Here is a 15,500-nt window from a genome sequence, read left to right on the forward strand (position 1 = left end):
TTCGGTGCCTGACCACTTCTTAGAACCTCGGGAAAGCACCAGATCAAGGGCATGCTGTCTGTCCTTAGCACAAGCAGACCGCGGACGCAGTCCCAGTGCAATCATGAACTGCTTGTAGGAAGGTGACAGAACCACCAGGGTAGGCTACAAATCCTCTATTCAGTCTAACACACGTCCCTAGAGAGAATCGCCAGGAAGGCAAACGTTCATCCTAACTTTGGGAATCCAAGTTCTCTGGACTGAACCTGAGTCCCTCCTATCGCCCCCCTCCTTTAAGTGCACCACAATCCCCCCTCCCCGTGACTGACCTGACACCACCACCACCCGCGACTGAGCAAAGTGGACCAAGGATGAGCCTGGATCTGAAACAGACCTTTGGTCGACTTGGGCTGGGAGCGAGCAGATTCTGTTTGAAACCAGCAGGCACTTTGATTTCTCAATTTGCAACAAAAATTCTTTAGAGTTGCTTTTTGTTGTTGCCGCTGTTTTGTTGTGAAAGAAAGTCATTCTTACACACAGTTGGCTTTCCTTCAAGGCTAATTGTGCAGTCTGTTCTTTGGGGACACCACATAGCACGCTTAAAATGCATAAAGTTTAGAGGAAGACGGTAATTCTCTGGAGAGCAAATCCTGTGTTTATCCAAGAACTGCATCTCTGCCTCCTCCCACACCAGTCACTCTCTAGCCAGTTGCATATTTGGTGGAGAGATTTATGGAACTGAACATACAGCTGCAAATTTTCTTTCTTTTTTCTTTTTTTCCCCAAGAACAGTGTTCTGCTGTCAGGGCTGTTATGCAATAAGCACACACACACAACTTGTTTACTCCAGGAATGTCCAAAACTCCTAAGTGGTATCCCTTGCTGAATCTGACTGTGTGGGTAAACATAAAGCCTTCTATGGAGGAAAGAAACTGATTCCATAGATGTAACTAACAAATCTTGACTCAGCTTATGTCTCTGTCTAATATTTTGTTCAAGGACCATCCATGAGTCTAGCTACACTCTACAACTACTTCAGTTCTGAAGCAACTTTGTTAAAGTGAATATCTTAGGGACAGGAGCAGAGATTCTTTAACTGAATTCCACTGTTCTGTTTACTTTAAGATTATGCTGATTATTTACTGTGGCTCCTGGATGCTCTATCCTTATGGGGTTCTCTTGGATTGGGGAAAATTCTCTCTTATCACCCTGTATTGTTTTTCTATTTTTATGGGGTTTTTTTTAATTTTTAAAAAATTTTCTTTTGGGATTTCTGTGGCGGTCCAGTGGTTAAGACTGTGCTTCCACTGCAGGGGGCATGGGTTCAGTCCCTGGTTAGGGAACTAAGATCCCTCATCCCGCATGCCACATAGCCAAAAAAACAAAAAAAAGTTTTAAAATTTTTTTATTGAAGTATAGTTGATTCACAATAGCATGTTAGTTTCAGGAATACAGCGCAGCAGTTCTCTTCCCTTATAGGTCATTACAAAATATTGAGTAGAGTTCCTTGTACTATACAGTAGGTCTGTTTTGGTATCTATTTTATATATGGTAGTGTGTATATGTTAATCCCAACCTCCTAATTTATCCTCCATTTAAATTTATCCATTTAAAATAAGTATGTTTATTTAAAATCACTTATCTGAATGAATAACTGCAACTTGACATCTATTTCCATTTCCCAAACCAGAACCCAAACTGGCTTCCTGGGTGTGGACCCATGCAATGGTTTGTCTCCCTTTCAACACTCTGCATCCATTGGGCTCTTTTGGAGGGAGAGATTGCGCAGGAAGAGGGACAGAAGAGAAAAACAAATACTTATTTAACATTCACTGGTATTAAACACTGAGCTTAGTACTTAATCAGATTTGATCCTCATAATAAACACGATCCCCATTTTACAGATGAGTAAAGTATAACTCAGAGAATTTGGAACTTGGCTAAAGTCACATAACTAGTAAATTATAAAAATGAGAGTTAACAAGTTTTTATTGCACTATATAAAAAATGTACAAATTATTCATGCACATCTCAAACTATATTACAAAGGAAATTACTAGTGCAACTACTTCCTAGGAATTCTAAGACCATGGATTAGTTGTCTACTTCTGAAATTTATATAAATTTATCATATTGCAGTCATCATATTGGGTACACATCTAGGAGTGGAATTGCTAGGTCATAAGTTATGCGTATATGTTACATGTAACTAGAGTGATTGTTCTATCCTCTATTGAAAGTGGAGCAGAATAGTCTCCAACTGTTATTGAATTGTCTGTCCTTTGAATTCTGTGCATTTGGCTTCATGTATTTGGGGGCTTTTTTTGTTCGGCATATACATTTCGTGTTTGTGCTTGATATATATACTTGTTAGGTATATATGTTTATAATTTGTGTATCTTCCTGGTGGATTGAACCTTGTACATTATAAAATATCCTTTTCTTCAATGCTGACTTTGTCGTAAGCCCACGTGTAGGGGTCCAGTTTCTGGACTTTTGATTCTGTTGCGTTGGTCTATATACCTATACTAATACTACTACCACCATCTTATAGACTATAATAATAGGCCGTAGCTTTATAATATGTCTTTTAGACCTTTGTTGTTATTTACATATCTAAAACACTTAAGTGCCTGTGAGAGATTCATCTTACACTTCTTCATTTGTACTCTTCTGAACTTCAGTTTACATATCTAAAAATAATGTCTCCTTTGCAAATGTAATGTAAGCAAACTCCTGACCTAGTTCTTGGCACCTAAATAACCAGTTATTAATAGTAAATGTTGTTCAATCACTAATTAATAGAAGTTATTTTTTTCTCATTGAATTTTAGAGCTGAAAGGTGCTTTAAAGTCTCTAATAAATATACATTTTTTTGCAGCCCAGTTGATCAGATGACGAACTAATGCTTGGAGAAATGAAACAGCATGTTCAAAATGATTCAGCTGTTTGGGTGCAGAGCTGAGAGTAGAATTTCTCTCCTGACTCCTAATCCAGTGCTTTCTCCATTGCTCTGTGCTTAATTTACCCTTGGGGAGATCCTCACTGGGGAGGCAGGAAGGAAGGAGAGAATGAGTGTATCCCTGGAGATACACTTTTTAGGAAGTCTGTTTTTGCTGTGAATAAGCCAAGCTTTATAGACAAGTGAAGGGTGCCTCACATTGAACTTGGCAACACCCATGCTGTGTTGATCACCTGATACCAGCTTTCTCACCCACCTACAGAAGACAGATGGTATATTGAATCTTCTGCTGTCCTGTTTCTATTGTGAAGCAAAGATTGCAACAACAAAAAGGGAATGTGAGTGGAATGGGTAATGCCAGTTAAAGGCACAGATTAGGTGATGTAATCACCATGACAAATGGTGTGCCTTGGGGGAGTTTGCTGGCTGAATTATACGCAGCATTGTTACCAAGGGTAATTATACAATCCTCTATTTGTGTTATGTCCTTCCTCCTGGAACCTTTAAAATCTTCATTCAGGAATCATTAACATTCACCTCACTCTAGCAGAAGAGTTATAAATAAACATGGTTTTTAAACTTTGGTTGAGGATAATAAGACCTGCCAGGTCTAGCCTGAGATGTAAAGATTAGCTTGAGTTATTCTTTTTTAAAATTTTATTTATTTATTTATTTATTTAATTTTTGGCTGCATTGGGTCCTCGTTGCTGTGCGCGGGCTTTCTCCAGTTACAACAAGCAGGGACTACTCTTCGTTGCAGTGCACGGGCTTCTCATTACAGCGGCCTCTCTTGTTGCAGAGCACGGGCTCTAGGCGCTTGGGCTTCAGTAGTTGTGACACGCGGTCTCAGCAGCCATGGCTCGCGGGCTCCAGAGCGCAAACTCAGCAGCTGTGGTGTATGGGCTCAGTTGCTTCGTGGCACGTGGGATTCTCCTGGACCAGGGATCAAACCCGTGTACCCTGCGCTGGCAGGCGGACTCTCAACCACTGCGCCACCAGGGAAGCCCGGAGCCTGAGTTATTCTTAAAAGTAAAAAATGCCCCCTTACTATTCTCCATCGTTTTCTTCCCTGATAATGATTATGATGAAGTGAGCATTATTCCATTTTTCAAGCATCATAGAAGGAAAAATCAAATGCAGTGTTCTTAAGAAACTTCATTGTGTGTGAGAGGTGCTTAGATACCATACTGAGGTGTTTATCCATGTGGTGTCAGTGCCAATTTTAGGGGAGCTGATTATCTATCACTTAGGAGGCAAGGTAGCCTAGGGCTTAAGTATACAAGTTTGGAGTCAAAATCTGGGCTCCACCGCTTACTAGCTTTGTGAACTTGAGCCAGTTACTTTATTTCTCTGTACCCTCGATTGTGAGATGTAAATAATAATAACAATAATCGTCATGCCTCCCTCATAGGGTATGCTGGGAATTTTAAATGAGATGACACATGTAAAGAACTTTGGAAAAATATTAGGTGGTCCCATTAGCAATTAGAGCACTGCCCATGCTGACTGGCAAGTTGTAACCTGAGAAGTGGTCCAGGTATATGGATCAAATGGCTAGGATTTCCCAGGGTGGATAACAAAGAAAAGAAATTAAAAATCATCCATAAAAAGATAGTTCTCTATTTAAATATTTATGCTGTTGCTTTCACAGCCTCTTATGTCAGATTATGAAAGCCATGGTGTATGATTTGGAGCAAGGTTTAAAGAAATAGGAACAATCAAAATATACCTTTTTTCTTTCTAAACGTCAGCAGCTTTCAGATGTTTCTTAATCTACTCACGACTTTTGTTAATCTGGTTCACCCACCTTTACTTTGGATACTTTGGCTGTCAAAAAGCCTCAAGCTTCATTCTCACCAGGTCTGGTTGTGGGCTGTGTTTGCCACATTAACAGTTGACATTGGTGGCTCACACATGGCTTTAAAAACATGTGTGGTAACATGGCAGCAGGTTTGGTTATTTGGGGTATTGCATTTTGAGCAATTTGGATATTATCTCTGATAATAGTTCTAAACGTAAGCATTTTATACATTGTTATTATTAATTTTAAAGTATAGAAGATAGCAAAAGTTGGCTGTAAAAATGAAATAGACTTCAGGCAAGTAATAATTATAATAAAATCTGAAATGTCAGCCCCCTTCTTGTATTTGAGGTGGTTAAGTCTCAAACCATAGAATGTATTATCACAATACTAACAGGAATGGGATGAGCACATAAACTAACTTTTGGTACAAAAAATTCTGGTGGATACTTTATAGCATTGGTTTTTCAACATTGTGCTGTAGCAGAATCGCCTGATATGCTTAATGAAAGTACAGATTCTTGGGCCCCACCCCCTGAAAAGTCATATTTGGTAGGTGTTGGGTAAGATCTGAGAATTCACGTTTTCAACAAGCCCTCAAAGGTGACTTATATTTGCACTACAGTTTGAGAGCCACTGTTTTATATTTGGATATGCTTTTCACTTAGGCACTGAACAGTGACAATGGTTTCAATAATGTTGACTGAATGTGTAGCTGAAACTTCGAACATGTAACTGGCTCAAAATAAGCTTCCTCATTTATTAGTGCATTTCCTGTCATACGTAGCATTCAAGTAAGATAGGTTGGTTGCCCAGCAGGGATTTGTAGAGGAGAGTTCTACTTTTAGTGGGAGCTCGATTAGGGTGATCTCTAGAATACATCTGAGGGTTCTACTTGATTAAGAATGTAAGTATTAACTTGCCCTTAATATCTTGGTTCTGCTTTCTGTATCATTTGATCGGACAAGCTTCTGTCCCCTACTCACCAGGACTCAGCCCTTCCTGATTATTTTCTGTATCTGTCTGGGTCTATCTTTTTTCTCCTTATGACTCTTTCTGTCTCCGAAATTTTATCTGCCTCGGTCTCTGTCTTGCTAAATGTTTTATTATTTTCAGGGAAAGCCTGAAGCAGCCTTACCTTCCAATCCTTCTTTCTCCTTCAAGATCAGAAAGAAAAAAAAAAAAAAATAGAGAAAAGCTAGAGTAGCTTTCACATGAATGCAGCCATTTCAGGGATGCAAGTGACTTAGTGAATACAGATCTCCATGGCAGTGAGAAGACACTTAGGTAATCATAGGTGTAGTGTTTCTCCTCAATCTCACTCCCACTTTGGTTGAAACAATCAGATGGTTGTGATGGAACTCCGGCCACACAAGAACTCACGTGCAATTGCGTCATCCCACAGGCGCTCAATCTGTTCAGAGGGTTGGTGTACGTCTGCCAGCACTGGCTCAGGGAGAGGAATTAGAGGCAAGATTATTTAGTCGCTCTGGCTCCTTATCAGGAAGAAGCCTGGAGTTCAGCCTAGGTGTTTATCCCAACGTGATCACACCCTGAAACGTATGAGTCCTGACTCCCTCTTCTTGTTAACTCTTATTGGACCTACTTTTAGGCCTTTTCTTCACTGCCCGGATGCTCAGAGACATCACTTACCCATGACTTATGAAGGCTTGGTTCTTCCCTTTCATTAAGGATAATGTCCTCTACATCTCTTCTTTCTAAAGTGAAGGTACCCTCCTTTTTGTAGGAGACGAGTTCAGAGCAGCTATAGGAGCTCATGACAGCTCTTTTCAGTGAACTGGGGACATGAGGGAATTGCCTTCAAATCTTTGAAAACAAATCTGAGAAAGATAATTATAAGCAGAAGAAAAGCATCACAGCCTCGCTCGAATTCTCATCTAAGTCCCCCACCCCAGATAGGAGGTAATAGGTATCTAAGGTAGGTCTATTCAGAGGTCATCACGTGTTCTGTGTGTTTGTGCTTTTTAATATAGTAGAGAAATAATTTTCCCCCAGGCCGTGTGCTTCCTGTTGTTGCTTGTGTGTTGATTTTCAGAACATAGTGTACCATAGATGCTAATTCAAAGTCCATTAAAACTGAATACGTTACATAGTAATACCTGCATTTCTAGATCATTTTGCACATTTTTAGTAACAGGACATTGGAACTGCTGGAACCACAGCAGTTGTTGGGACCACTTAGGGAGAGATGACGTCTTTCCAACAGCCTGACTCTAAAATTACTACCTTGAATATAAGCATGATAAGTGTTTGAAAGACCTTTTTTTTTTTCTTGCCTCATTTAAGGAAAAAAAATTTGAAATAAATGTCCAAATTTACATATTGTTGAGGATTTTAAGTGACACAAAAAGCAACCCAACCTTAAATGAGTAAAAACCTTCTTAATGAAGTTGGAAGAGCCTAAACGTCAACATCACAAGGTATTTGAGCGAACCCAGTCTGTTTAATTAACAGTTAAAGCCAAGAGAGAAAGCACTTGTTTTCCACTATTCTCTGCATTCCTCAGAACTTGCATGTTGTACTTTATAAATTTGTATTTATGTCAGGCTGTAGAGTCATGGAGTTCAAATTCCAGATGAGGCACTTAGTTGTGTGCCCTTGAGCAAATAACTTAACCTCTCTGATATTCAGTTTGTTCTTAAGGATTTTATTGATGAGCATGGGTTGCCAATGACAGAAACCAGCTATCATTAAAAAAAAAAAAGAAAGTAAGAAAAAGAAATTGATTAGAAGGATATCAAGAATGTAAGAGACTCAAAGGCAGGTCTAGAGAACTAGATGACCTATGATGGGGTTCCATCCTGATAAACCCATCGTAAATTGAAAATATCTGTAAGTCAAAAATGCATTTAATACACTTAACCTAGGGAACATCATAGCTTAGTCTATCTTATTTTAAACATGCTCAGAACACTTATATTAGCCTACAGCTGGGCAAAATCATCTAACACAAATCCTGTTTTGTAATAGAGTGTTGACTATCTCTTATAATTTATGGAATACTGTATTGAAAGTGAAAAACAGAACGGTTGTAGGTGTATCTGTTGTTTACCTTGTGATCGCCTGGCTGAGTCAGAGCTGGGACTGGCTTCTTTCACTTAGCAGAATGTTTTCCAGGTTCAGCCATGTCGTAACATGTAATTGGTTCCATTTTATTGCTGAATAATATTCCATTGTATGGATATACCACATTTTATTTCCCCTTTCATCAGCTGTTAAACATTTGGGGCCCATCAGTTTTGAAGCACCAAGCCTTCCTCTCTTAAGCTCTCTCTCTGGTGGCCCCAGATCAGGGATCACAGACTCAAATGTCTCTCAGCTAGGTGTAAGAAAAATAGGAAGTGGTGAGGACCACAGCAAATGAGAGAATGTGTGCCCATCTAGAAGGGGCAGCCCCTATGGAGCCATTGCCAAGTGGCCATCCAGGCCTGGTATTGTCAGCTCTTCAGATTGTTCCAGAGAAGCCAGAATCTAGATTTTTATGTGAAAATTGTCTAATTTTTAAATGTTGGTCAATTGAAACCAACACTATGTGGGAGAGAGAGAATACAATTCTGGTCGAGACTAAATGCTGCAGGTTATCCCTGAGTGATGCAGAGACATGTCTCATCTTTGGGAGCCTATGAAGGGTTAGCTAGAGTGTGAGCTTGCCAGGCAACTCCTGCACTCTCCTTGGGCAACACAAAAAGGCTGTTCATCACTTTGGAGAAAAGAAGGACCCGGGTCTAAAGTCAACACGCTGGGTTGGGTAGGGGTGGAATTCCTCTCATTCTTTGGCTCAAAAGCATGCTGGAGTAGAAAACACAAAACTCCAGCAAATGTCTACATTGAATTCGTGCTGAATTGTCCTGCAAATTATACTTGTAGCCTGTTTCAGGATGCGTGACCTTGATTCTTACTACGACTTCAACCATGGTTGTGAACTGCTGATTCTGTACAAGATGTGCTCTGACGAAAAAAAAAAAAGTGCCCTCAATTCATGGTGACAGATTTGTGGAAACGAAAAGAAAAACAGAGGTCGGTCTCCTTATGTAGAATGACACCATAGTATTTTATAAGTTGGGGAGTGGAAAATACTGAGGCTTACGGCAACAGCGAGTGTTTATTGAGTAAATAACCACTGTGCACTTTCCATTTTGTTTTGCCTGTGACCTTGAAAAAAGTGGGTATTTTTAAAGGGAAAGAAGTTCACTGAAGCTAGTGTTGGTGTAGGGCTTTGTATTTGCACAAAGGTTTTCAATTCATTAATTTGAACCTGTGAGGATAAGCATTTTTACCTAACTCTCTTTTGTAGATGATGTCATTGAGGCATAGAGGCAAATGACTTTATTAAGATCATTCAGGGAATTCCCTGGCAGTCCAGTGATTAGGACTCCTCGCTGTCACTGCGGAGGGCCTGGGTTCCATTCCTAGTCGGGGAACTAAGATGCCCACAAGCTATGCGGCCAAAAAAAACACAAACAAAAGATCATCCAGCTAAGGAGCCTAGGACTTAAATACATATCATTTGATTCCAAATCCTTCATCTTTTCCACAGATACACAGCTGCCCTTTTAATACGTTCCACTTTTGGTTTATCTAAGTAATAAGTATAGATGTCTTTAGACTTAATACAGTATTTTATGTATTTTATTTCATACTTACATTTAAAATATAACATGTAATTTCTGTTTCATATTTGTTATATTTCTTAATATGGTGTCTGAGTTTCTATGGATATTACCCACTCAGAAAACAATAAAAGGAAACAGTGACTTTCAAGTGTTTTAGTATTTTCACATTCTTTGTGTTGTCAACACTAAATTAATTTATTAATAAATAATTGGGAGCAGGTGTGCACCTTAATTCTTAAGACATTACACTTAAAGAAGTATGATAATGAGAACAACAGATATGGGACACATTGTCACCGAATTGGTTGGACCGACCCCGACTTGGGCCCTGGCCCTGGCCAGAACCCCCTGTCTCTGTGGGGAAGGTTCTTTGTCCGTTTGGATTCCACAGCCAATAACAAAGCCGACGCTGAGACAGAAACAGCACAAGCTTTATTCGGAGGCCAGAGAATGGAGAATCGGGAACTTAGTTTGCAAATCACCTTCTCACCAGACTTGGGCTGGGATACCTCTGATATAGAGGGGAGGGGTTGGGGGAGGGAATTCATTACTTCTCTGAGAACAGGCGTGTAGTTTGCTCAGAACTGGGGCAACATCCCTTTTCAGTCCTAATATGGATTCCTCTGGTTGTTGTCATGGCAATTGTCAACTGTCATGGTATTGGTGGGTGCGTCATTTAGCATGCTAATATATTACAATGAGCGTATAATGAGGTTCAGGGTCTCCTGAAGTTCAGGTCTTCTGCCATCTTGGATTTGGCTGGTTCTAACCAGTTCTGGTGGGTTCTTGTTTTTCTTTTCTGGTGCTTTCCTATAAGATAAGGATAACACTTCTCCACAGCTGCAGCTTATGTTCCCTCAAGGAAGGGGGCGGGTTAGAGCTGGAAGCTAACAGCCATGAAAACAACTTCATTAACTTAATCAACCTCAGCCATCTCCTTTCCTCCCCCTCTCCAGCTTCCGTCCCTTCCCTTTTGTCTTCTTTTTCTTCTTTAATTAATTAATTAATTAAATTTTTGGCTGTGTTGGGTCTTCCTTGCTGCCCACGGGCTTTCTCTAGCTGCCGCGAGAGGGGGCTACCCTTCGTTGCGGTGCGCAGGCCTCTCATTGCGGTGGCTTCTCTTGTTGTGGGGCATGGGCTCTAGGTGCATGCGCTCCAGTAGTTGCAGCACACAGGCTCAGTAGTTGTGGCACCTGGGCTCAGTTGCGCTGCAGCATGTGGGATCTTCCCAGGCCAGGGATCATGTCTCCTGCATTGGCAGGTGGATTCTTAACCACTGTGCCATCAGAGAAGTCCCTCTTTTTATTTTCTTATTTTCCCAATCAATGAAGAAATAATTTATAAGAAGCCAGAAATCCTTCAGGCTCAATCCTAATTGTGCTTTTTCTGCTTAATACATTATTCATTCAGTTCATTCAACAATGAATATGTATTGATTATTCATCTCCTATTGCTGCTGTAACAAATTAACAAACTTGGTAACTTAAACAACGCAAATTTATTATCTTATAGTTCTGGAGTAAAAGGTCTAAAATAAAGGTATCAGTAGGTCTGCATTCCTTCTGTAGGTTCTGAGGGGAGCATCCATTTCCTTACCTTTTTCAACTTCTTAGAGGCCACCTGCATCCCTCAGCTCCTAGCCCCTTCCTCATATCAGTCTTGCTTCTGTGGTCACATCTCCTAATTCTGCCTTTGACTTTTTTTTTTTTTTCAGTACGCTGGCCTCTCACTGTTTGGCCTCTCCTGTTGCAGAGCACAGGCTCTGGACGTGCAGGCTCAGCGGCCATGGCTCACGGGCCCAGCCCCTCCGCGGCATGTGGGATCCTCCCAGACTGGGGCATGAACCTGTGTCCCCTGCATCGGCAGGCGGACTCTCAACCGCTGCGCCACCTGAGAAGTCCCTCTGCCTTTGACTATTTGTCTCCTTCTTATAAGTACCCTTGTGATTACATTGGGCCCACCTGGATAATCCCCATGTTAAGATCAGCTGATTAGCAGTCCAGTTCCATCTGCAACCTTAATTCCTTGTCCCCATGTCAACTAATATATTCACAGGTTCTGGGGATTAGGACATGGAACTCTTTGGGGGTTGGGGGTATCATTCAGCTCACCACCAGTGCCTACTATATGCCAAGCACCTTATAGATTTATATTCTGTTTGATTCTGTTTTGCTGAGTAGAAGTACTTATCACCGACAGCTGGAGATCTGTCCATTTTTCTATTTGAGAGATATAAACAAATCATTCCTGTCCAGTGTGCACTGTTCAGACACACAACAGATATACCATCTGTTAATCTGTGTCAGCTAAATGGAAAGTACCCAGCATCTGATGCCACCACCAACCTCAAGAGAAGCCCCTCCGTTTGAGGCAGTAGCTGTGATCAGTATTATATTCAGTATGACACATCCAAAGTGGCTGCTCATTACTCAATAATGCTTTTTAAATTTTTTTATTGTAATTGTCCTATCCTAGGTAGACTAATACTCACTTAGTTTGAAAGCTGACCTTTGTTGGCCTCATCCATTTTCGTAAGGATGGGAAATAGGGAAATGGGTGAAATTTGTCATCTCAACTGGGACACCATGGCAGGTGAAAGGAGAAACTATTAATAATCATGCAGGAATAATAGGTATAAAAGAAGACTGTTTGGGGAACACGAGGACATAGAATCTCGCTATAAACTGAGTCCAAATGAATAGTAACAGCCACAAACACTGTGATTATGAATAAGTATCGAGTACCCCATAGGTTCAGAGCACTGGAGTAGAAGCTTTACGTCCTTGACCTCATTTAATTCTTACAACAATCTTATAAGGTAGATATTATGATTATTAATCACCCCTATTTTAGAGCCGAGGGAACTGAAGCTCAGGAATTTAAATACCTAGCTTAAGCTAGTAAGTTGCTGAGTTAGGGTTTAAACCCAAGTTGGTAAAACGCTAAACCAAATGCTTTTTCTATTATACCGCCTTCCAGGAAAAGTATAGTTTCTTGGAACTTCTTAAATTGCAGTTGCTGGCCGGGTACAGTTGGGTACCAACGTAGGAAGTTACCTGTTAAAGATACACAATGTCTTTATTCTAGGTCTATGAAAAACCGGGAGCTCTAAGAGATGCTTTTTTTTTCTTTTAACATGCATAGTTTATTTTTTTTATTTTTTTTGGAGTCTAGTTGATTTACAATGTTGTGTTAGTTTCTGCTGTACAGCAAAGTGAATCAGTTATACATATACATATATCAACTCTTTTTTAGATTCTTTCCCCCATATAGGTCATTACAGAGTACTGAGTAGAGTTCTCTGTGCCACATAGTAGGCCCTTTTCCTTAGATTCCACATGTAAGCGATATCTCATGATACTTGTCTTCCTCTGACTGACGTCACTCAGTAGGAGAATCTCTAGGTCCTTCCATGTTGCTGCAGATGGAAGCGGGGAGTCCTAACCACTGGACCGCTAGGGAATTCAAGAGATGCTTTTTCTTTGTCCTTCCTTTAGGTCTGTCAGTTCGTCGTCTCTGTAAATGGGCTTAACGTACTGCACGTTGACTACCGGACGGTGAGCAACCTGATTCTGACGGGCCCACGGACGATTGTGATGGAGGTCATGGAGGAGTTAGAGTGCTGAGAGGGCAGCCCTCCCAGCCCATCCCGTGGCCTGCGGAGGATCAAAGGCAGAACAACACAAAGCTCTGCAATGACAAGACTTCTGTATACCTGGATGGTTTTGGACATACAGATCTTTTCTCCGTACATACACATCTTAATTTGAGTTTCACACACTGTTTCCCTGTTGAATGTGGAAGAACCGGGTAATACACCTTTTTAAAAAAAAACAACAAAAAAAAACGACTTACGTCAGTGTAGAAAAAGTTTGAGAAACAGAATTTTTTTTTACATAGTAGCATTGCCTTACGCAATTTCCGTTTGCAGTTCTCATCCATTGTTTTATATCTTAGTTTGCAGAAAGTTGTTGAAATCCTTCTCTTGCCAAAAGAGCGATGTGCTAAAACCCCTTTCACAGGAGTCAATAAAGTAGTTTTTACAGACTTTAAGTTGTACTGTCACCAAATGAGCACGGAACTGTTTATTAGAGGATCTAGATTTCACCAAATTTCAAATTAAAACAACATCCAAAGGAATAGTACTTGTTAATTAGCATTTTGAAGGTTCTAAATCATTCAGTGCTTAAAAGCCATCAAATTTTGGACTTTTTCTTAATTCCTGCCTTTAGTATCAACTTTTCACTTAACGTGTTTTCAGTTATGGCGTTGGTAAAAAACCAAAAACTTTATGATGGTATGGGTGGGGTAGATAGGGAGATAACTACTTAAAACTATGTGCTCTGTTTTCTCTTTCTGAGCCTACATCATTTTGTTCTATCAGGCAGCAACAGCAGCTTTCTAGAAATAATCCTGAATATGTTGAATGTCGAAACAGACAAGTTTGTATATACACATGTGATTCAAAATCACGCCTCTGGCAAGATTTCACTTTGAAGTTCTCCCTTTTTAAGTGAAATATTCTAGAACTTGGCCCATATATGATAAAACTTGAAACTAAATTGCCTTATTGGCCTGAATTTTCACTAGCCTTCTAGTGTGACATATTCTAAGGACATGACATGTTGCTTATTTGGCAGGATTATTTTTCACCAAAAGCAACTTCTTGTGTTGTAACTCTTCAGCTCACTTGTATATATGCGTGTTTCTTTTTTTGGTCTCAAAGAGAATGCATTTTGGGGCTTGGTGTATAGAGGAAGCTCCTCAACGTGCCAAATTAGGGAATCAGGGAATGCTCAATTCTTCTTATTTTCATATAATACATTCTGAACGACAAGGTTACTTTCTTATCATGTAGTAACAAAATATGAATGTTGTACCTTGGCCATTTTTGGGTGATAGGTTATCATAATGTAATGGTACTGGTGGAGTGGACATACCATGTTAAAGATACCACATATATATGTTTCTGGCAGTCCAACTTTTCTGATCTGTAGCTTTAGTCAGAGAATAGGGCTTTGAAGTAATATAGGATGGCTAACATTAATACTGTCGATCTACATTTGAGAAATATTATCATCTCCGTGTGTATGTGCGTTTAAACTATGTGCCAGGCTGTGTGCTATGGCACTTTACATACGTGCTCTCTTTTAATACTCATCACAACCCAGCAAGGTTGGTATTATGCCCCCCATTTTTCAGACTTGAGAACTAAGCCTGAGCAAGTTTTAAAATGGTCTCAAGTTCACACAGTTGCAAGAACTACCAAGTGATAGAGCCTGGATTCAAACACAAGTTTATCTAATGCTAAAGCCCATGTTACTCCCTCTCCTACATTCCCCAGCCTTTCCGCATTTAGGGACCTTCCGTTGAGGGCTTATCTTGTACCCGGTGCTGTGCTAAAACTATACATTGCCTATCCTTACTGACCTGTGAGGTCAGTGTTGTCATCATCTCCATTTTACAACTTAGGAAATGGACTCATAAAAAGGTTAGTCATATACCCAAGGCCACACAGCTAGTAAGTGGGAAGCCTTACCATTAGGCTTTAAAAAAATGTATAACATCTTTAAAAGATAAGTCCTAGGGCTTCCCTGGTGGCACAGTGGTTGAGAGTCCGCCTGCCGATGCAGGGGACACGGGTTCGTGCCCTGGTCCGGGAAGGTCCCACATGCCGTGCAGCGGCTGGGCCCATGAGCCATGGTTGCTCTGGAGCCTGTGCTCCGCAGCGGGAGAGGCCACAATAGTGAGAGGCCCGCGTACCGCAAAAAAAAAAAAAAAAAAAGATAAGTCCTAAATGCCTCCTGTCTGCATGTATTCATTAACTGATAAAAGAAAGAGGAATGCCTTTTGGGCGTGGCATCTTCTTGCTGCTACCTGTCCTTTTTATGCATGTCCCAATGCCCATTGTCTTGGACCTTGGCATAATACTACTTCCCTTCAGCCAGTCTAAGCACCAGAGAGGCATCTGCCTTTATTGACTTCACACAGCCCCTGCCTGTGAAATTTCTTTGATTCAGAGAGTGGCATTGATATCTTTGCTCAAATGAACACTAAGGTGAAGGAAGGAGGGAAGGAGGGAGGGAGGGAAGGAAGGAAGAAGGAAGAAGGAAGGATAGATGAA

At 40.6% G+C, this 15,500-nt stretch overlaps 1 protein-coding gene across 2 annotated transcripts in view; it reads left to right on the plus strand.

The window, feature by feature from the left end:
• The window catches only part of DEPTOR (DEP domain containing MTOR interacting protein), a 141,249-nt gene extending 126,898 nt beyond the window's left edge, over window positions 1-14,351 (plus strand). For both annotated transcript variants that reach the window (XM_024741241.1, XM_024741242.1), the window contains one exon: window positions 12,874-14,351. In XM_024741241.1, coding sequence (XP_024597009.1) covers window positions 12,874-13,002 — 129 coding nt within the window. In that variant the 3' untranslated portion in view covers window positions 13,003-14,351. The remainder of the gene's footprint in view (window positions 1-12,873) is intronic.
• The last annotated feature ends 1,149 nt before the right edge of the window (window positions 14,352-15,500 follow it).

The sequence above is a fragment of the Neophocaena asiaeorientalis genome, unplaced genomic scaffold, assembly GCF_003031525.2.
Source record: "Neophocaena asiaeorientalis asiaeorientalis breed wild unplaced genomic scaffold, Neophocaena_asiaeorientalis_V1.1 scaffold177, whole genome shotgun sequence".
NCBI lineage: Eukaryota > Metazoa > Chordata > Mammalia > Artiodactyla > Phocoenidae > Neophocaena > Neophocaena asiaeorientalis.